This window comes from Hippocampus comes, unplaced genomic scaffold, assembly GCF_001891065.2.
Source record: "Hippocampus comes isolate QL1 unplaced genomic scaffold, H_comes_QL1_v1.1 scaffold83, whole genome shotgun sequence".
NCBI classification, from domain to species: domain Eukaryota; kingdom Metazoa; phylum Chordata; class Actinopteri; order Syngnathiformes; family Syngnathidae; genus Hippocampus; species Hippocampus comes.
The window spans coordinates 332,226-355,478 of record NW_017805281.1 but is presented as its reverse complement, the minus strand read 5'-3'; the positions used below and the strand labels follow the sequence as shown (position 1 = coordinate 355,478).

The window sequence follows — 23,253 nt, the reverse complement described above, 5'->3', positions numbered from 1 at the left end:
TGGGTTTAACCCATTCGGCTGACACGTCCACAGCATTTGAAAGCGGAGAGAACAGTATTATTTTTCGTTATCTTGATTTTCACTATAGGTCAGAGTGCCAAAATGTGATTTTACAGCGTTGCCTCACGAGACTGAAGTTCAATATTCACGGCCATGCTTAACTTCAGATTGGAACCGATCGTTTTGTATAGGCCGTATTTCGTGTACGTAGTATGACATCGTGCCGCAGCATGGCGGGGAGCAGGGGGATCTACTGGAAGAGACCCTAGAATAAGACATTTACCGTGGTTAACAGTATTCCTCTTTGTTGTTCCCATAAAGCTGGACAAATATATGCCTGTGAGTATTGTTGTTTGCTTTTTTTGTATGTTTGGAGCGCTACAGTTTACAATGGCCATAACAACCATGCTAATTCCCGCTAGCCCATTATGTTCGCATTCTGTTAAACAAATCATTTGGTTTGGTTCAACGTTCAGGTGCTTAAATATAAAAATAAAAATAAAAAAATGAAAATAATAATAAAAAAATGTGTCAGTTTTACAGCAAACTTCAAATGGAAGTGATAAAAAAAACAGCTTGAAGCAAGCACAGTTCTAAATAAAATACGAGTGCAAATAAGGGGCCTTTGCTTCTTATTTGGAGAACTGTGCATATAAGAGAGGAGGAACAGACACAAAGGAATACTTTGAAAAGTATGTTTTGATCATCTTGAATGTGTTTGATGTTTAAATGTATCAAAAGCTTGTGGAAGATGCAGATTTTCATCTATTATGTGAGGGCCTGAAACAAATCCGACGCAATAAACGGAGGTTCAGTGTAATAACAATAACAATTTGCGTGCAATTCAAGTGGCACACATCCCTTATAGCTGAAAGAACACATGAAGCGACCAGCGAGTGCAGACTGCCAAATCGCAGGTAAATACAGTAAATTTACAAGCGTCGACGCCAGACAGTGACATTACTGTATTTGGTAAGTAAACAATAATATATTAAAAAAAAAAATAGAACGATCAACCATGACATAGCCTGGGCTGCCCCTCCCCTACATTGATTTAAATGAGGGGTGTCAAACTAATTTTTGTCATTGGCCACTGAAACCAAATAATAAAGGTCAATAACAACGGATTATTTAACTATTGTTTAAGTTACTGTAATGAGGGGTTTGGTTACAAGAAAATGCTTACAATGTGTCTCTTATTTATTATATATGAGAATTTTAATTTTTGGTAAAGATTTTAGCAAGCATCATGGAAGTTGACATGTTTGATTTGGTTTCGCGGGCCACCTAAAATGGTGGGCCAGATACGGCCCCTGGGCCTTGAGTTTGACACCTGTGATTTAAATGAAAGTAACCTCTGCATTACTTGATTGGCCGCAATTATTCAGCTCATTCAAATGTGCCATTTTTTTTTCTAAATTGAGCTAATAGTTAATCCATTTGCTGTACTTTGGATTTAGTGCGGGTGTTTGTTTGACCGTTTTTCCGTGCTGCCTGAGCAGAAGCAGGTGTGTGTGTATGTATATGTCAGCGATCAATTTATTTCAATGACTGCAAGAAGGCATTGCCAGCGTATACAACATCTGTGCCTTTGGCAGACATCTGATACGCAGCAGATTTTTATCCACATTTGGAAGAGGCCCGATACAGATCTGAAGATATCCTGCTGCCATGACACGTATCCCCCATTGTACCAGAGAGCAAACAGATAAATAAATAAAGACGGAATTCTGTCATTTGGATCATGTATTGTGAACCTAGCCAACAGAAGCTGAAAGTGACAGAACTGAAAAAGCAATTTGCATGCCACGAGGCTGTCACATAAGCGTCCAGGTCTTACTTGGTATAAGGAATTGTGGGTATTGGAAAACCATAAACCAAACTGAACTCATGTGATTTTCAAAATGACATTGTTGGATCGGTTGGGATAAACAGTACAAGCCATTTAAAGTCGAGACAAGCCAAAAAATTTGGCTCAGCACATTTGAAAGAAAGGGTGCAGATGTTTTTTTTTTCTGCTAAATTTAATCACAAAAAATTTTAGACAGTGGGGGGAAAAAAAATCCTCTGTCCATGACCAGAAAAAAAAAAACATTTTACATTCAGGGCGCCCTGGTGGACCAGTGGTGAGTGCGTCAACCTCACAGGGCAGAGGTACTGGGTTCAATTCCAGCTGCAGCCTCATTGTGTGGAGTATGCATGTTCTTCCCGTGCCTGCGTGGGTTTTCTCCGGGTACTCCGGTTTCCTCCCACATTCCAAAAACATGCATGGCAGGCTGATTGAACCCTCCAAATTGTTCCTAGGTGTGAGTGTGAGTGTGAGCGTGGATGATTGTTTGTCTGTGTGTGCCCTGCGATTGGGTGGCAACCGGTTCAGGGTGTCGCCTGCCTGAAAGATGGTTCGGATAGGCTCCAGCATGCCCCTTGTGAGGATACAGTGGTACAGAAAATGGATGGATGGATGGATGGATGGATTTTACATTCATTTGTGAAGAAAAGAGCAAATGAAGTTCATACTGGATATTGTGCACCCTGTGTTCTTCTTAATTTTTCAGCCACTCTATTGGCATGCACGAGAGTGGATCGCGTTTCAATATAATTCACTCTGATGCAAAATGGCCACCTATTAAAGCCTCACTGATGAGCGTAAAGAAGAATTACGACCTCTCCGACTGTGTCAATAAAAACAGGAACATTATAAGCTTCGTAAAAGCGGCACTGACTGCAGAAGCCGCTAATAAAGCCACCACAAGTGTGTATCTTAACAAGGATAAAAGCCGTACAAATTGCATGCGATTAATGCAGAGGTCCAAATGCTTATTACAGTATATTTGTCCTTTTCAAAGAGAACCTGCTATCAAAACGCAATCCGCTCTCTTGCCTGTAAGATCGATCACAAAAAAAAAAAATTGATGTTTGGTCAGTGCTGAGCAGCAAAAATAATCCACAGCGGGGTTCTGATTATTTTGCGGTCTTTTGGGTTTGTTTTTGTTTTGCCATATCTGCCAACAAAGTTATGAAAGGACTAAAGCCAAAGATGAAGGGCTGAGTGTTTTTTACGCAGCCCATCTCGCGGTGGCTGGAAGGGCATAACAAATCCTGACAGCGATAGTGTAAAAGAGCCCAAAAGGCGCTAAAAGCTTGACGGGGCTGTGTGACAGGCTGATGTTGGAGCAACTACTCATCCCACATAATAAATAAATAAATAAATAAATAAAAAGTCAGTGCAGCAAGCAGTACAGTTCAGTTTGCAAAACACAAATCTGGATCGTGTTTCAAACAAAACAATCCTACACAAGAACCACTCATTACCACCTGATTTGATGAGATTTGGTGCCTTGACTTATAATTAACCCAATTTACAAGTTTCCAGTTTGCCCTCGCTCAGACAATTTTTTTTTTTTGCTTTGAGTGGCATGCAAAAATTGAATGACCATGCAACAGTCGCAGTGATGGCAAACTTCATAACAAGTTGTGCACATCATGAGCAATTCTTCAAAGCTTCAAGCATGAATTTTTCACTCCACTCAATTTAAGTTTACTTTAAAACCAAACACGAAACAAAGTCTTATATATTGAACCAAAGCACATTAAGTTCGTCTTACAAAAGTCCGCTAGCTTAATGCTAACACACCATGCAAAACGCCATAGACAGACCAAAACAAAACTAGCATTGACACTGCGAAAATTGCAAACATTTAAACATCTTATATTTGAACACAAACAGTAGGAACACATGGAGACAGAGCGTAGACAACAATAATCACAAGAATATATTCTTTATCCTCTGCAAAAAATAACTACATATTGAATCTTAGTTGAGATGGTTTTCTTCTGCATTTCATAAGATAAGGCAAGATGATGTATTAGCCCACGATGGGGAAATTTGCAGCGTTTCATGAGCAATAGTGAAAACAGGAAATAAAAACATAACAACCAAGGAGGACATGTTCATGCTCAAGCACGTTAGCATCATATAATTTTCATTTGCGTGCACACAGTGCAAACAAACGGCAGAGTTCACACAGTGCTTGTTCTAAATATCGGAGTTGGCTCCCCATCAGAAAAGACATTAGTACAAGAAGCACATTGCACAAAAGAAAATTAATCTGGAGCATTTTCATTTATTTTAATGGGGAAAGCTGATTTGAGAGACAAATAGTTAAAAAGAGAGTGCGCGGAAAGAAAGCAATCGTTTTTCTAAAGTGTCAAATATTTCGAGAGGAATACAAACCGATGCGGTTTGTGTCTCGGGTGCAGGGAGTGGGAGGGGATTGTGTCAGATGGAGGCCACCACCTGCACAAAGGACATGTGCGACGGGAATGAGAATGGCAGTCGGGAGAGCGCAACGGGTGGAGGACGAAGTGGAGACCGAGACAACTGTGTGATTTGCCAAATTGGAAGTGGTTGTTCCGCAGTTGTTAAAGAGTCACGCGTGAAAGGTCAAGAGATAAAATTAAGATCTACTGTGTATTCATGAAGCACCGCTATAACCGCGAGTCATCATTTGCACCTCTGCTATAGCGCAGATTCTAAATAATCGTTTTGATAGCGTTTTATAGTATACAGGTAAGTTTGAATTGAGTTGCATGTCTTTTGTGTAATATCAGGTTACGCCACAGTACGCTGAGCAGCACTGAGCTCTAGTGGATGGAGAATAGAGCAAGAAGAAGAGCCAGAAATATGTCTGTGAGTATTGGGGCACTGCGTGACTTTCTGTTAGCCTGTCAATCGTGTTTTGCGTTATATGTTAGCTTGAAACACCTATGCGATGCTAATCCATGTGTGTTGAAGAGACAGTTTGAAAGTTGAAAACGTCAATAACATCAAGGATAATTTCCATTCGCCGTCTATGGCATTTATATGTTAACATTAAGCTCACTGACGTTCACCCAAAGTGTGTTTTTTGCGTGAATATTTTGGTGTTCATATATTTTGAATGCTCTTTTATTTTATGTTTTGCTGCCCCACGTGTGTTGAAGTAATCACTTCTATTTTCTGTTAGCCTGTCTATCGTGTTTTGCATTATATGTTAGCTTGAAACGCCTATGCAATACCAATCCATGTGTGTTGAAGAGGCAGTTTCAAGGTTGAAAACCTCAATCACATCAAGGATAATTTCCATTAGCCGTCTATGACATTTATGTTAGCATTAAGCTAGCTGACATTCGCCAAAAGTGTATTTTTTTTCTTTTGGCGTGCATTTGTTTGACATTTTGGCGTTTAAATATACATTTAATTTTGTTTTGTTTTGTTTTATGTGTCTTTTATACAGTAACTCCAACTGGGAGTGACAAACGGAATGCAAGCACATTGTGGATCTTATTTGGAGAAGAGTGCAAGCGAAGGAGTCTTCTTTTCGTTTCCTTTAAACATGACAATGTTATTTAAGAGTCTCCCATTACTTAACCACGAGAGTGTCAGTGCTAAGGAATAATTAAAAAAGTGATAAGTTTAAAGTGTGCCGGAAGGTTGAAATGATATTTTTAATATGCTCTTTCTATATCACAGATTGTGAGTGGGTCAGAAATATATCGCCCCATTAAATGAGAGTTCACTGTGCTTCAGCGAATACAAGTCTGGTGATTACACAAGGACTAAAAGGGGGAAAAAAAAATCATTTTACCTGTCCGAGGACTGGGCCCAGCGGTGGCCCGGGGGCTGCCTGCCCCGACCTCACAATAGCCCGGATCACGCCACTTGCATCCATCTTCTTCACGGCTTTGGCCGCCTTGGAGATCTTTGACATGTTTCCAGCTTGCCACCGAGCCAACGAGAGAACACTACCAGTGAAATGACAACACAGCAAATTAGCATACCTTCATAACATAGTCAGTGCACGAACTGATTTCTACACGAGACTCATTGAAACATGTTCAACTTCAAAAACATCACTCGCGAAAGCAACGGGCTAACGTGGCGCCTTCCCATTCTGCTGCAGCGGGCGAGTAATTTAAAAAAGAAAAAAAAAAGGATCTTTGTCTTCGATCAGTGTAGCGAGAGCTGGAGATGCCCGAGGTGGCGGAGTTGGGGATGAGCGTGAGCGTGAGATTCTCCACATGGCGCAGACAGACGGCGGGATTGAAACTTTGAAACCTGCATGCCAAAAACGCCTCACCTTGTTTTTTTTTTTTGTTTTTTTTTTTTAGATGTGTCACCGCTAAACTCCACCACAGGGGGTTAAGTGTCAAGCACGTGGGAGGATAAAAGGTGCCTTCAACATGACAACCACCAAGTTAGAATGGGAAAGTTCTTTTCTCTAAGTTTTGGAAAGTTCCAGGGAAACTCAAAAACATGCACCATGAAAACATTCGTTTTTTTCCCCTCAAAATAGGCAACTTTTTAATTCCAGTGGCATTTTGAGTTACACAAGGTAATAATTTTTTTAATTTGATTTTTCATCACAAAAAAAAAAATCCATGAAAAGATTTCTCTACAATACGATTTCTTTGAGTACAACATGACTGGTGCACTCATGCTGTTGGCCACTGCTCTCACTAGACCACTCACACGCAGAGTTGGAACTTCACCTGCCAGCCCACCAGGCCCGGCCTCACGAATTATATTCTAATAAATTGAAATATATTTTAAGCATTTAAACAGGAACCAAAAAATAACCTTTTAAATAAGCTGATGTATCCAAAAAGTTATTCTTGTGCAAGCAAACAGCCAAAGCTGACTCAGTTTTTTTCTTGTTTCTTCTTCTGTAAATGGCCCTGAATAAACAACATATGATGAAGCAGCATAGAAATGTCAGTTCTGTCACGCATGACCCCGAGGGAGAGGTTTTTTTTTCTTTTTTTTTTTAACCCCCATTGCAATTCAAAAAGCAAATAAGAAGTCAATTAGTCGAGTGGGGAGAAAAGCCTGAACCTGTGGCCTTTCTCCGAGGAGGCTGAACACATAAACGCACTTTTGTAATCCTCTGATGGAATCAAAGTGAAACAGGCAGAGCCATTAAAAAAAAAAAAAAAAAGTAGGAGCTGGAGAAAGAGGGGGGAGGAAGAAAAGATCAATGATGGGAGCCAGGGGACAAATAGAAGTTTTAAGGTTGAAGCCTTGCAATTTGAGGGGGTGTTGAGCATTCAATAAAAATAAGTCGTTGAGGGTCGAAGCGTTATCGTGATGCTTCATCACAAGTAACCGATGGGATCCAATTAGATCAACAGAGGAGAGACGACGAGCGAGAAGCATGGGACCGCATACTGTTCTTGAGTCACTAACAGAAGGCAAGAAAAATTTGGAGCTCTAAGTGTGAACACAATGATGCGATTTTCGTAAGGCGCGGCTGCACGGGCGCCATTTAGCGGCTAAGCTACTTGTGTGAAGAAGAAGTACGTACCGCCTCAGATCAAGTGTGCCAGCAGACAGTGCAGAGGCGTCCAACACTAATTTGCGGGAAATAGACATCATAGTGGAAGAAAACTGGGGCAGAAATACCAATCCGAAGGTTTTGCGACTGCTGCCTTGTGTGGAGAAGCACCAAATGGTGCTTTTATCCTCCTATTATGATATTTTGAAAAATAATCTCACTGCGATTTTTTTTCTGAATATTGCAATTGCGATTTAATGTGCAATTATTTTTTTAAGGTTCTCTTTACATTCTTTTAAAACAACTAAAAGTAATAATTAAATCTGAATTGATATAAACAATATCAGTGTTGTTATTCAAAAATGTTTTGGTCATAATTTAGGAAGGATTAAGTTAAAATAAAGGCCAAAGAACCATGAAAGGTTATGAAAGATGTTTGTTTTTCCTTATCCTCTTCAAATAGACTTATCAATGTATTAAACAATTTGACTAGCGATCTTTTTAAGTGTTCACGATGACAAGTGGACAAAATTCGACCAAATAAATGTAGCATGTCTGAGGTGTGATAAGAGTGGATTTGTCCCATGAAGAGGGTCCAAAACGAGTCGGGGGGCCAACAATCTTCATTTACGTATTCAATTTTTCCGAACAAAAATCTTAATATGTGCGGTAGAAAACAGAATCTCCCAAGTCGCTTGAGGTAAAACGATTGTAGACAATCAAAGAAGCACCCTGACAGACGCTAAATAAAACAAAACATGTTCGACCAACATCGTTTATTACATAAAAGTTGTTTCCCCTGACGCCAAGGAGTATTTTTCCAAAGCAAGTCTTTTTCTTGACGATATCGTCATTTAAAAACACTCCGCTTCTGGTCCTCAGTCGGGTAAAATCGGCGTACGGTTCGTTGTTTTGTAGAAATGGCACGTGATCACGAGATATTTCTGCCTCTAATGACGTCAGTGGTGGAAGACACACAATTCGACTAACTCTGTTCATGGTGTGCCGTATATGGATTTTTTTTTTAAAGATTTTTGAAATATACTTACGCGTGTACCCGGGCTAAATCACACTTAAGGTTAAAAAAAAAATCTGTGGCTCTATCACTTCAACTTTTTACGTTTCATGAAACAGTGGCATGGAAACATGTGGACTGAACTTCTTAACCACTGTAGCTATCGAGACAATACATGAATAAATAGAATATACATTTGTAGAAAAGCGAAGCTTGCCAACTGACCAAAGTGAAGGCGTTTTTTTTCCTCCCTTCAAAATGCAGCCGTTGCGATTTGAAAACGGCATTCTCCTACGTTGCCGTGTCCATTTGACTTTGATGAATTGTTCAGCCTTAGTTTATTCCAATTGGGAATTAAGGGAATAAACACTCTGAGAAAAGGCAAAAAGCGCCTTGCTGCAACTCCAGTTGAGGTTGCGAGTGATAGAAGCGAGGTCTTCAGTCGGCGTGGCGCTAAATAAAACGAGGCATCGCAACGACTGAAGCGGCGAAGGGGGTGACCTACATAAAGGGGGCGCGCGACTGCACTCGGAGCACTCTTTGGCACGGCGGAATTTACATTACATCCAAGGGATAAAGGGCATGCCACGTACATGCTTCAAGGCTGCAAAATAAGCATCAATCAGAGCCGTTGTGCAGGGGAGGAATCCAATCAAAGCGGCAGGAATGTGAGCGGAATAAGACGCTTCCCCCAAACCCAGAGCAACGCTGCGTTCCCATGGCAATTCCTGGCCCAGGCAACCGCCGGGTCATCCGTGAAGCCAAAGTGCAGAGTTAATGCACTTTGTCCAAAGTGGGCTTGATGAATGAGGCGTGAAAACGTTGACGTATAAATTACTGCCTTATTAACAACAGCGGTGGTGGGGGGTGTGGGGGTTTGAAGGTGGCATTGTCTCGTAAATCGAGGTTCCTGACTTGCTGGCAAGTCTTTCTAATGGTGTGGCTCGAGTTATTTTTCTCTGTCCAGTGGAAGCCATCGATTTTTTGCGGACCTTTGAGTGTGCAACGCCTGCACGTTTTCTTGGCTCCTCAACAATGCATTCCTTTCACGGCTAACGGACTGCCTGCCAACCATTTTAAGTTCAAGTCGAGTTCCCCATATTGCGAGCCTTTTTTCACCCTTTTGACTGATCATTCACGACCCACAAAATATTGTTCTGAGACAATATAAGCACCAAGCCTACCTGAAGACTCGACTCTCTTCTTCCACCAGAAAAAAAAAATTCTACTTTGGCCAAAAAAAAAAAAAAAAAAAAAACCTAAACGCTTTTTGTGAAAAGAAACACGTCAAGCACAACAGTGACTTCAACGTAAATATTTTTGTAGATTTTGTGAGACTTCAGACCACAAAACAACAAAGACACCTTTTTTCATGACAAAGTAATTATTTATTTACAGATATACAACGAAGAAAGGCGCCATGAGTGACACTGACGCACAGCATGGCTCGAATTGAATGTCAGTGGCTTTCTTACATTGCATTCGCCATTCACTTTGTGAATCGTGTCCTCTTTTCTCCCATGCTGTCTCATCTTTATACTGTCCATACGAATGCATACATACTCTGTTGCCTAAACTAGCTCTACTTCCAGCGAGTTGTAATTTCTCTTCCCCATAATTGTCACGACAAGCCGAGAATTGCCCTAAATCTTTATCTCCAACTCCAATGCTGCATGGACGTCAAATCCAAAGCGATGCAAAGCTGCCATCTACTGGGATCTGTCAGTCATTACAGTGTTTAACAAACATGATCCGTGGGCAAAAACACAATTCGCGAATGAACAGAATTTGTTGGAGGAAGTAGACGGCTGCGTTCCGGGTTGGGGTTTAACAAAAGAAAAAAAAAACTATTTGAATTGGAAAATCATTTTTGATTAATAAGATGCAAATTTTGTTGTTGAATGTGTTGCTGCTGTAGGTGGGTTTAAATATAGATAGCAGTTGTTTGAAGGTTTATAATGAGCGCAACTTCGATGCTATTTTTCCTTCGATCGAGTATTAAGAAAGCTGACTATCTGGAAGTAAGCACGCATCCTTTTTATTTGGAGAACTGCTCCAGTGAGAGGCGTCTGCTTTTTCTTTCCACAAAGGGATATTATCTGACAGTCTCCAATTTTTTGACAGCGTGAAAGTCGGCACATATGAATACTTAAAAAAATATGTTTTAATATGTTGTTTGTCAGGTGTACAGCTATGAAAAAGTTTTATTTTGGATACGGTCTTGCTATAGCGCCGATTTTCACCAATCACAGGCAGGTCCGTTGCGCAACCCCTGCCACAGAGATTCGGTGTACATGGTATTTGGAAAAAATGTGATTTTAGTGAAGCTCCATGCAGAAAATAAAAAAGTTTTTTTAAAAAAAGGGAAAAAAAAAACAAGAAAAAAGCATCACAGGAGCGCCTGCTTTCCAGTCCATAAGAAAAGAAAAGCAAACTCTAAATAAGTGATGCGGCTGCCGTCTAAAACGAGGCAGAATGGCTGTAGTGTAGAGCAATGGTGCTTTTTTTGGGTCTATTTTTGAACACAGTCTTGGAGTGACGCACACACGCACACACACACATCATCATCCCAATACATCACTATACATGATCACATTTTAGAAAAGATGCATTTTCAAGTGTTTACAGGTGGAAAGTGAAGGCATCGGATTGCTGCAGTCACCACAGTACTCAACACCTGCTTTCTCCAGACAGATTTGACTGTTCAAATAAATATGGCCTCGAGATGTTTTTCCCCCACAAAACATTGATTAGCACAGGCCAGTGATAGGACGAATTTGGGTGACGTCCTCGCCGTAGAAACAGAACTATGTCACCAATTAAGGTCCCGCTGAATTCCAATAACACCATCTAAAAAAAAAAAAAAAAACTAAGTCAATAAAACCTAAAACTGACTTTAGATGTTTTTTTTTTTTTAAATGCTAAATAAGTGACATAATTGCGGATGGTCGCTCTTGAGCAGAATCCTCACATCTCCATGACAACTTTTTGGAAAATATTTAAAAAAAAAAAAAAAAAAAAAAAAAACGCCAACTGGCGTGGTTCAAGTCGGTAGGTATTATTATTGCTTTCATATACCATTGCACACCAGCATTCACAAAAACTCTTTCTATAAGTCTTGTCAATTTGCCGATTGACAAAAAAAAAAAAAAAAAAAAAAAAATCCCTTTATTAGTACTGTTGAGTTATTACATTGTCAGTGATTAAAATGTTACAGATATGTCGCCGCTGCCGGCCACGCCGATCACTGTATGCGCTAATACTTCACAAATGTGTGATTACATCATCTTCCCAAACTCTTATCTGCACACACCTTAGTGGCTCAACGGTTCCTTCTGCACTAAAGTATGACAGTGATCCAATTTTAACAAATCAGGCTTATTGAAATGTATCTATTTTTATTTGTCATTGTCTAAAAAAGAAAACACACCCAGACTTTCAATCTTGAAGCAACGCAATGCTGCACGGCACCCACAGAGCGTGGGAAGAGGCAGATTTCTACATTTTTCAAACAGTTGAAGCGTCCAAAGGAGATAGTAGATTTGCTGTCATGCTGTTCCAACACTTTACATCCATTTGTTAAAATAACAGACCAAACGGTGACTGATTGAGATCGAACATATTCGGACATTCAAGGTAATTGCCCGACAGCAATGACACTATAGGGCTTGCACGAAAACGCTGAGGCAGGATGGCAGAAAGTTTGACTGTGCCCCCCCCCGCCCCCCCAACACTTCAGAAAGCAATCTGCACTGCAAGCCATACGGCAAAACCACCGGGACAAACAAGTGAGGGCAGCTCAAATACGGATGTGTTACTCATCCCTCAATATTTCACAGTCTTAAAAAGCCAAAACATTGATCATGGATTTCAGCGGGTGTGATGGCAAAGCGCAATGCTCCTTTTTGTACCTTCAAATGAAAATTTAAATGGTTTTCCCCGCATCGTTCAGGCTTCCTCCCAAGTCAATTGTCAAGCTGCCGGTGCCAGAGAAATCCAAGTAAACAAGTCAATAAACGCGGCCAAATGAGGTGGCTTCCGGGAAAACATAGCACCTGACGACATTATACCCGGCGCCGCGCAATCTTTTGCGCGGGCCGAGCCGAGGTGCTCCGCCCCCCAGGTTGCTCTTTTTTTTTTTTTTTTAAAGAGATATTCGTTACAAGCGCCAGGCGATATTGCAAAAAAGATTTTCATTTGAGCGTAAAAGCTATTGCCGCCGGAAAACAAATAGAAAAGCAGTGCAATTCAAGGACAGCGCTCATTTTGGAGAGATTAATCAGCTCGTAATTAAAAATGGTGAGCTTAATTGCACCGGTGAGGCCTATCGCTGTGTCTTGTTTGGGCTATTAGGGGCTTTTTTTTTCTCGAATCCTCTTCAAGGAGAGCAACAACCAAAGTCAATCTGTTGGTTTATTTACAAGTCAAGGGGATGTTTCAAACTAACAGATGTTTGCCAGCACGATTGTGAACGACGTGGCGAGAGGGGATCTCATAGCATCTCTTTACGACCTCTCAGTGAAATTCGAGACCAACTGGTTGAATGGAGAGCTTGAAACGGGTTGGCACAGAAAATCCTAATTCAAAGAGTTTGCGAAAAGGAATCATCACAGCTTGAACACGGTTGGCTTTATGCTGGCCTTTTTTGCTTCATTTATTTTAAGATGTGTTCATGCAAATGTAATTAAACTTCCCATGGTGGATTTGTGTCTGATGTTGTCACTTCCAACTTCTGTCCTTTAGATACAGCAATAATAGTGTGTTTGCATGAAATTGTATCTTTGGCCAATTGAAACTTGCACAAGCTGTATTCTTGTTGTTTGCCAGATTACATTATTTATTTAGTACTGGAAAAGGGAGCAATTTTATATAATATTGTCAGTTTCTCAAAGAAGTGTTTAATGTCATACTGCACTCCGACGCCGTAAACGAATGATGCAATTTGCATTTGAAAATGTGGACAGAGCCTCAGCTGACCCTGGATAAGATTTATGCTTTCATCGTACAAGTGGAAGCTTCCTCTGCTCACTGGAGAAAGGCTACAATTATATGAAACAACGGTATAAGGAAAAAAATGTAGTACAGTACAGTGTATAATTTGATGTTGTTTTCTAACCGACAAATTGTGCATCCAAACTGGGATTTGTAGTTACAAAAAAATCTATAAAAATGACAAGAACTGATGTTAAAGGGGAAGTCATCCCCCAAATTCTTTAGAATAACAAATTCTATGCAGCCCCATTAGTCTAAACATGACATTCTGATACATATCGCGTTTGAGGAATATGAATTAAGCAGTAAAATCTACCCATAGTAATCCAACTCACAGGGCGGCCATTTTGCCACTTGCCGTCGACTGTAAATGACATCACAGAGCTTTTCTTTAAAAAAGGAAAAGAAAGAAATTTCTAAGTGACGCTAAACTTTTCAGTTATTTATTTTTTTTGGTCAAAATTTTTACTATAATGTGGATAAAAATTATTTCAAAACAATTATGTACATTTCAGATGCAGGTATTATTCTTGCCCATTTGGGGGTCACTATCGCCATGTTCTACCACAGTACCTGGGACAGAGTATGGTTTGGTGAGTGACGTGGGCGTCAGCGAGTGTTGTTGGCTGACTTAGCTGGTTAACTCATTAGCCGGTACTCGTGTTCAGTGACTTGACGTGGTCATAGGCAGCTCATGTACGAACAGGGTCATCGCATGTTCAATTATTCACCGTTTGTTCAATGAAGTTACTGAAAGGAAACCAACAGCTATGTTTATCCTTGAAAAGCCGTGGAGGCATTTACAATTTGTTATGACTAGCGATCATAGGCTACATTAAATCAGCTAGCATTGAAACGTTACATTGAGCCGGGGTACAACCTGAACTGGTCGCCAGTTAACCACAGGGGCCGCTATAATTCTAATACAAATTGTTCATATCGCCTTCATCTCAATTAAGAATGACCTGTAAGGGCAAATCATCACACAAAAGGGAAGACAAGACAGCTGGTTGTTCACTTTTTTTTTTCGGTGGATTGAACAGACCAAATACCCCACAAGCTTCCACAGGGGGTATGGACAGCACTGAAATTAACATAGCACTGACACGGACAAAATAGCCCCCTGCCTCAAAAAGGAAAGTAGTATTTCCAGCCGGTGAGATGATGTCCGCTGTGCTCTGCGTGTGTTTCCAGTGATTCCCCACCCCCCCAATCTTCTGTCTGACATCTAGCTTTAAATGCAAAGCTAAAACATGAAAGTGATGGCAGACAAACCAGCTGTGCTGCTTAATAAATAAAACTTGCTTTCACAGCTCGGCAGCATTAATATTCACACTGTGCAAGTTTCATCTACGCTATATGAAATGCTTACAAGACTCATCAATATGGGCAACCTTAATTAAAGATTGAAAATATAGATTAGCATTTTCACGAAACGTGAGTGAAATTGCTGGGATAATCCATCCCTACTATCTTGCATCTATGATTGATATGCTGTACAGTGAAATCTCGCGACATCACGGTTCATCTTTTGCGCGGGACCGTTTTTAATCGGATTTTACTGATGCCCAGATTCGCTCCCAAAATCCCCATTCGCTATTTGTGTTGACATTAACAAACAAGTGGCTGCCATTGTACTTTTGGCCACAAAATACATCCAAGTCCAACAAACGAAAAATCCAATTTGATCAAAATTTTACTTACTTCCACAATACATTGTCCAAAGTGCTTTACAAAGCCTCATATTCACTTCTGTTTTACCGGATTGAATGACAATTCTACATTTTGCCCAAGGACATTTATTTTATCACCACTCAGTATTACCGGTAAATTCCATTTTAAATAATTCATGCCCATAAGAACCCGTTTACATGCGGCAATTCATTTTATTGAGATGGTAAGAAAAGGTGGCACAATATTGTCCTAATCTCCTAAACACATTTTGGTTTAAGGGAATTAAGTCACAACACAATAATAGTGCACATTTGAAAGAACGAGGGAGGAGGAAAAGAAGAGCAGGAGAAAGGGCTAAAAGAAAAAAGCCTTCGAGACACGCTGTTGTCCTTGGATACCGGTAGGAAAATAACAAGAAAGAAAATTATAAAAGCAATCCCGTGTCCCTGCCCATCTTTGCACAAATGCTTGAATCTCATTAGAGACACAATGAATGACTGAGAGCCTTGAATGCTAAATGTCTGCTGACAGCGCGATAGACAGCGCGGGGAGGGACCTTCGCCGGCAGCAGGGCATTCTGGGAAGTCATATTTGCTTCGAAGGCAGGTGTTTTATTAATTAGGGCCACGGGGTTTTTTAACACGCTGACCAAAGTGAGAGGAATTTATTATCGAGCGGCGGGTCGTGATTGACGGCGGCAGGCCGCTGCTAAACGCGATCATGCGCTGTTCCAAAGCGTTAGCATTCATCACGTGGGTGTGAGCTGCGTCTTCTGATTATGGGATGGCAGGTGCTGAAGGGCAGTGGAACATAACCAACTCTTCAAAAGAGTGCCGGTTGAGAAGACTCGCTTTCACCATCCATCTCTGCCGCCTTTCAACTCGGTCGCTGTTAATATTCACCAATATGCAGCGGTACCTTGACTTGAGAATTTAATTTGTTCCACTACCAAGCTCTTAACTAAGTTGACTCACCTAGAAAATCCATTTAACACATTGAAATGAATTTAAATGCCATTACTCTATTCCAGCACTCCCTGAATAAATATGCAATCAAATAAATCTTTCATGTTTTTAACTCATTCACTGCTGCTGGATGCTTATAATCGTCAAGCAGAACCCACGAATATATTTGTTAAATGTGTTTGTTTTTTTTTAATTGGTAGGCTCGGAAGAGGCTCTACACCCCTTGTCTTCTGCAAATATATAGTTTGTCAACCACCGGAATGACAAACAAATCCCTGGAGATGACAGCGTTGCATCGCTTGGGATTTGAGATCAGCACAGCTTTTGAGTAGAAGATAAAATTTGGGCGGTTGAGGTCGGCGTGAGACTTCAATTATGAGGGACACAAATGCCAAACGGAAGCCCAATCAATCAAGAATTTGTCGGAAGTCGGGCATTTTTAGGCACTTGATGCTCAAACAGAGTATGTGTAAGTGTGGCATAAACAGAGTGTGTATCACCGGCATGAGAAAAGATGATGGAGTGAATGATGCCATGGAAAAAAAAAGCCACTGACGTTCAACCTGAGCCATGTGAAAAGTCAGTGTCGGCCGCGGAATGTTTCTTGGATGTGTTCTTACATTCTTCTTTGTTACGTTTTTGTTTTTTTATAGTGTGAGGTGTCACAAAAACGAGTGTTTTGCCACCATCTTTTGGCATCGACAAGCAATTAGAAACCTTTTTGTGTGCGCGTCAAGAGAGTTTTCGCTATTCGCGGCAGGACTCGGGAAGAAACTGGAAAAACTTACTGTATTTACATTCCAATCACACAGGGCAGATGTTCTTACTCGGCCTATATGTGTGTTATAAATATTCATCTATATTCAAAAGAAGAACCTTGTAATCGAGTCCCAGTGGGATGTGCGAGATTGCATTGGCTCACACTAACGGGGGCTTCAAATACATTGGTTACCTTCCACTGAAAGGTACAGAGTACCAAAAAAAAAAAAAAAAACCCTCATAATACAGTAGAGTTTGACACCATTGAAAACTACATGCATAATAAGAACTACGACTGGAAAACAAAAACAATTTAAACATTACTCTGCTGTAAAGTCGTCTCATTGCAAGGCAAAGGTTCGCAAGTGTGTGCGCATGGAGGGAAGGTTTCTATTTTTTTTTGGTCAGGGTTCGTTCAGTGTTGTGAACAGTTAAGCTAAAGCAACACGTTTGAACTAACAGACATTTTGGCACAAAGCAAATTTGTTTTTACGGGTGCTTTTGAAAAAGAGATCATAAAATATGGAGCCGTTTTGTGCACATTGTGTGTGATTACAGTTGACTGCTTTTCTACTTGTTAGGAAACCCCAGCGGGGAAATAAAACATTTAGGCAGCGCATCATTCCTCGGTACAGTTGAATGAAAAGTTTTGGTTACAGCGGCAACACTAACAAAAACAATTTAAACATTACTCTGCTGTAAAGTCGTCTCATTGCAAGGCAAAGGTTCGCAAGTGTGTGCGCATGGAGGGAAGGTTTCTATTTTTTTTTTGGTCAGGGTTCGTTCAGTGTTGTGAACAGTTAAGCTAAAGCAACACGTTTGAACTAACAGACATTTTGGCACAAAGCAAATTTGTTTTTACGGGTGCTTTTGAAAAAGAGATCATAAAATATGGAGCCGTTTTGTGCACATTGTGTGTGATTACAGTTGACTGCTTTTCTACTTGTTAGGAAACCCCAGCGGGGAAATAAAACATTTAGGCAGCGCATCATTCCTCGGTACAGTTGAATGAAAAGTTTTGGTTACAGCGGCAACACTTTGGACGGCCATCAGCGCGTCCAAGTTCAAACGAGGACCCCTCTCCCCAACCCCAACTTGAATCAGCCATGCAGGCGTCATCTCCCCCGAGGATGCTGCTTTATTTACTGCCTTCTTTGAATTGCATTTCCTCCCCCGCCATATTTGACAAACAGCAACAATGGCGGATGAGCAGCATGGCGGGTGCCTGACAAGCCTTTCTCTCAAAGTGGCAAAACTAAATACGGTTGAGCCTCCAAAATATGAACGATATGAACGCACCGAAAAGTCCAGTCCAAACAACAGTTTCTGGAAAATATGCCTCAAAAGGAGGAAATAACTTCAAACATCATCCTTCATCACATGACATCAACAGATTTCAGGTGTCAAACTCAATATTTGGCTGCCACATCATTTTAAGCAGCCCTCGAAAGACTCGATAAAATGATTTCAAAGTAAATTAAAGTCTATGTAAAGGGAAACTTATGTCATCTAAATATGACACATCACAGGGATGAGAGTAGCATCTTTCTTATGCTAGCCCAAATGGATATATTTGTTATCCTCTGTGAAGAAAGAATTATTCCATCTTACAGAGGAGCTGATCGACCATTTCCACGTACAGTATATAACACACAACAGAAGGAGCAGCACGCATTAAAGTATACCTGTATAATGTGACAAAAAATGTTTAATTAATTTTATTATATTTAATTACACCATTACTGTATGTATTTATGAAGCGCAATACCCTATAATGTGATTTTTATCATTAAATTACACGTGAAAAATATTTTTGTTGAATTTTTTTGGGGGCGAGGCTGGAATGAAGGGCATTTCAATTCATTTCTATGGGGAAAGATGATTTGAGATAAGACAAAACCACTTCTGAGAGAGAACATGAACTAAAGAGTGCAAAAAACAATGAGGATGCAGTTAAAAGTTAAATGACCATCATTTTTACTCTTTATTCTTTGTTTACATTATGCACAACTCTCATTTATTGTGCAATAATCTAATTGTAACATGTATATATTTTGATGCATTTTTATGCTTTATAAAACATTTATCTCTGAATTTGGGGGGGGGGGGTCTTGGAACGGATTAAGGAATTTACATGGAAAATACATCTCAACTTACAAAATTTTCGAGTTCAGAAATTTCTTTCTGAACCAATTGCTGTATTTTCCCCACTATAAGACACACCTAAAAGCATTCCATTTTCTCAAAAGCCGACAGTGCGCCTTATAATCCGATGCACCTTATATATATGGATCAATACTCTGATTTCTTGGACGTAGTATTTTAAAGATGAAGTTCTGTAAAGCGCTTTGTTACAGCTGCAGCGGTTGTGAAAGTGCTATATAACTACAGCTGCAATGTATTGTATTCCCTTTAGTGTAGCGCCATCTAGTGGATGCATATGCCACTATTGTAGCTTCTATTTATGCGCCTTATAATGCGGTGCACCCGATTGATGAAAACAGATTTAAAATAGGCCATTCACTGAAGGTGCGCCTTATAATCCGAAGCGCCTTACACTGCGGAAAATACGGTAATTTCATAAGTAGAGGTACCACTGTACTCTGTTTCATTTCATGGAATCTACCCCCAGAACAAATGAGTGTTCGCTGCAGACTGTATTTTTCAGGCAGACGGACCTGTTGCTAATATATAGTCATCCTCTTCAATGTGTAATGCATGGCAGGATGATGTGAATTAATCCTACACATAGAAACAGATTGATGCACGGTGCAAAATTTAGTCTGGAGGAAAAATGAAGATGAAACTGAAGAGAGCGGGGCTTCTCTACGCTTGAACATATTCAGGGATGACGGCGCAAGATGAAGCGCAATCCAGCGGGCTATTTCAATGATTCAATTCTCTGGAGAAGCATCCGTCATCTCGGGGCGACACGTGGCTACACAAAGGCTTTGACATTATCAAGTTCCCTCTTCGAAGGAGTTCTTCTTCACCAGGCACCAGGCCACGTGTGACAGCAGCCCTAGAGGTATGAAAAGTTGTCTGAAAACATAGTGCATTCTTTAGCATTATTCATCCAAGTCACAGAACATTTCAGGCAAAAAAATGGGAACAATTGTCATCAGACGAAAGCCTTTGGAAAGTCATATCTCATGAATAGCAAGCAGTCTGTATAAAAGAGTTAGTACTCATCGACATTAAGGTGCAATTATTTGTGGTGTCCACCAGGGGTCAATTCTGGAACCTTTGTTATTTTTATTGTACAGTAATGTTTGATAAAGTGTTCCAAGGAAGTTTTTCACAGATGAGAGTGCCATGCTTTAGTAGAATGACTTTGTCATTCTTTAAGAGTAACTGGTCACCACCAATGATTTTTGGGGGAACGATTAGTGCCATTTTTGGCAGGCAATTAAATCATATCTAACTATGTTGCACTAGTAGCCTAACAAATAGGTAAGTGTTACACACTAGTCACCGTCTAATCACGTATAATGCTGTATAATAGTGTGTCATGCACTTGCGTATTTCACATCAAGGATATCGAATAAATGCTCAAACAGCTTTCTGTAAAGAATGTGCATGAAAAACGGGTTAAAGGTGGTGGTAAATGTTTGGCTAATAGGGCAATATTGATAAGACGGATCAAAAAAGATACAAGAAGAGAACCATTTAATTCTGTAAAAAAGATAAGGAGCTACTACTGTGAAACATGCCTAATAGTTGAACCGGGTCACATCACTAGTGCATGGTAGTTTACCGGTACTGTTCAACTGCATATTAGTGGGCAAAAGTGGCACCATTGGTGGATTTTTGATACTTTGTTTTCAAGGTCCTTTGGATACTTTGATTATTATTGCCAGAAAACATGTTTCCAAGCGTGTTATACATGCGACCAAGTGAAGTCAACTTAACAGCCGTGAGTGTGTTCAACTCCTCGCGAAGCAAAGACAGTAACAGATGTACAGCATTCAGTCTCCTCCACTGACACGTGTGAAAGCATCACCGCCATGCCCAATGGCCTCATCCCAGTGCCTATTCAATCTTCCAAATGCTTCTAATGAACTTTTCAACTGATTGTTGCCGCCACTCGACATGAAATATGCCACCGCTCCTCTTAGGATTTCATTTGCTCACCTCAACAATATTCATTAAAGGACCGCTGCATTCAAGGTGAAGGTGGGGGTCGAGGGGATTGTGACAAATGGTGTGAAATGAGAAGGATATGGCATGAACAGATAGCACATTCACTGTAAAGGACAACACAAGTGCAGTCTGGGATTAAAAGTAATACAAAACGTGATAGAAAAGCCAAAAATGAGACAAAATGGTGCTACTCAAAAAGGTATTTCCGGACAAATTGGGTCCAAGCACTGCCGCAAATAATTGGCATCCCTATCACCCCCAAAAGTAAATGCTGATGGATTCCACAAGACTCTTGGCAAAAACACCGAAAAATAAAATGGAGAGGACATGAAACATCAACACCATGCATTTAGCATGTACACGATCATGAACCAATGTTACATTAACAACTGTATTCAGCATTCACATGAGGCTTATCAGTGGTATTGGCTAGCATACTAACCGAAATGACATTCTAGTACAAATTGGCATGACATCACACAGGGGCAAAAAACAAAATATGTGCACTACCACTTTACGCACATGGTAGTGAGTCATTAAACACACCTTTTGCCATTTACCCACAAAAATAAATGTTGGCGGCGTAGAAAACATGAACTATTATTAGCTACATCTCGACAGAAGCAAAAAATACTTTTCACCTTGGAACCGCCAGCAAAATTGGACCTCTCAAACGTAAATGAAAAAAACATTATCATTTAATTAAATACGACAACAACACACCCGATAATCCAGGAGAAAAAAGATGTCGGCCGTATAAATGTTACTGGTACAGCACAGGAGTAGTGGGAAAAATGTTACCAGTAAGACAGTCGTTTTTTAGTGTGCTGAGCTGCCTGCTAGTGAGGAAAAGGATCATACTAGTACATGATCTTGAGCTGGATATCAGGGATACGAAATACATACATGCTCAAACAGCTGCGTTGATGGTGAGGCCATTAGTTTTTGATGGTGTGGGTTTATCTGAAGACAGTAAAAGAATTGCGCCAAGCACGTGATATCACTTCGTCGGGACACAATGTGTGTGTAAAGTGAAGGAATAATACACCACTCCTGTCAAAAAGATTGTGAACGCCACGAGAAAATGCATCCACTTCTTCCAATTGCAACTCCACGAGCCGCTCAGTCACATTGAACGTCACACGCCGGACGTCACCGTCACGTTCACTAATAAATGAACCAACATCGGATGCTTTAAAATAGGAGAAAGCGAGCCGAGTACAGCACAAGAGAGATAATCTGCAACAGATGACGTACCTGCTTGTCGTCTTGTGCTTTCACGATGTTTCTATTTCTGTTTCTGTCTCTCCTTCAGGGCGCAGACATGTTGGATTCGTACTTCGCTCAAGTATTTGGTATTTGTTTCTCCACTGCTACTCGCAGGCGGGGAGGAGTAACTGCAATTTTCCCATTTGATGTTCATTTTCAATGGACAACTGCATCAATCAGTATTTCATGAAAGTTAACATTCCCCTATTCTTGGCACCCAAGTTAAAGCACTATTTACTTTCTGAGTCTTCTATAATTGTTGAATCGCACTTTTTGAGATGTTTATTTTGTGGACTGAAGCCTGTGTTTATGGGCGCGGCCATCTTGAAAAATGCAGTTGGTCACACATGGATCATTAAAAGCGCCGATTGCCACCTACAAGTTGAATTTGGAATTAAACCTAAGTCAACTATTCATCTGAAAAACATGCACTTTCCCTATTCGTTTCTGCACTCTGCTTAAAAAAGACAAAATGGACTTAGCCCGTTCCAGTTCTCAAGAGGTCGAATAATTATTCTTGTGCTGTTTTGAGACTTCCCATGCGTGACCCTCCAAAAAGCAACCGTTTTTGATAATGTGCAAATGTGGTGAGGACACAGATATTTCTCAAGGCTGTTTCAAGCTCCCTTTTACGGGTTACCATGATGGGCTCTAGCTCAGCCGCTTCCCTAATGAGGAAAAGAGTCGGACTGATGGATTTATTCACCTTCCGCGAGGACCGCTTTAAATTAATGTGCACATTTTTATTGCGCCAAGCACGTGATATCACTTCGTCGGGACACAATGTGTGTGTAAAGTGAAGGAATAATACACCACTCCTGTCAAAAAGATTGTGAACGCCAAGAGAAAATGCATCCACTGTTTCCAATTGCAACTCCACGAGCCGCTCAGTCGCATGGAACGTCACACGCCGGACGTCACCGTCACGTTCACTAATAAATGAACCAACATCGGATGCTTTAAAATAGGAGAAAGCGAGCCGAGTACAGCACAAGAGAGATAATCTGCAACAGATGACGTACCTGCTTGTCGTCTTGTGCTTTCACGATGTTTCTATTTCTGTTTCTGTCTCTCCTTCAGGGCGCAGACATGTTGGATGAAATGTCTTCTTTGAGGTGAAAAA

The 23,253-nt window shown here is 40.5% G+C and overlaps 1 protein-coding gene and 2 long non-coding RNA genes across 4 annotated transcripts in view; 2 read left to right on the top strand and 1 right to left on the bottom strand.

Moving 5' to 3' along the window:
* mrpl11 (mitochondrial ribosomal protein L11) overlaps positions 1–23,224 on the bottom strand; it is a 60,537-nt gene extending 37,313 nt beyond the window's left edge. Inside the window, exons 1-2 of one of the 2 annotated variants that reach the window (XM_019871321.1) lie at positions 23,153–23,224; positions 5,628–5,784 (exon numbers count right to left, since the gene is read on the bottom strand). In XM_019871321.1, the coding sequence (XP_019726880.1) occupies positions 5,628–5,750 (123 nt within the window). In that variant the 5' untranslated portion in view covers positions 5,751–5,784; positions 23,153–23,224. Of the gene's footprint in view, positions 1–5,627; positions 5,785–22,118; positions 22,220–23,152 lie in introns of those variants that run through there. The other variant, XM_019871320.1, reaches the window with a different exon arrangement.
* On the top strand, positions 847–5,611 carry LOC109516615 (uncharacterized). Its single transcript, XR_002168369.1, has 3 exons — positions 847–917; positions 4,612–4,690; positions 5,277–5,611. It is a non-coding gene; the product is annotated as an uncharacterized LOC109516615 (long non-coding RNA).
* On the top strand, positions 12,455–17,337 carry LOC109516614 (uncharacterized). Its single transcript, XR_002168368.1, has 2 exons — positions 12,455–12,889; positions 16,160–17,337. It is a non-coding gene; the product is annotated as an uncharacterized LOC109516614 (long non-coding RNA).
* Positions 23,225–23,253: the final 29 nt, after the last annotated feature.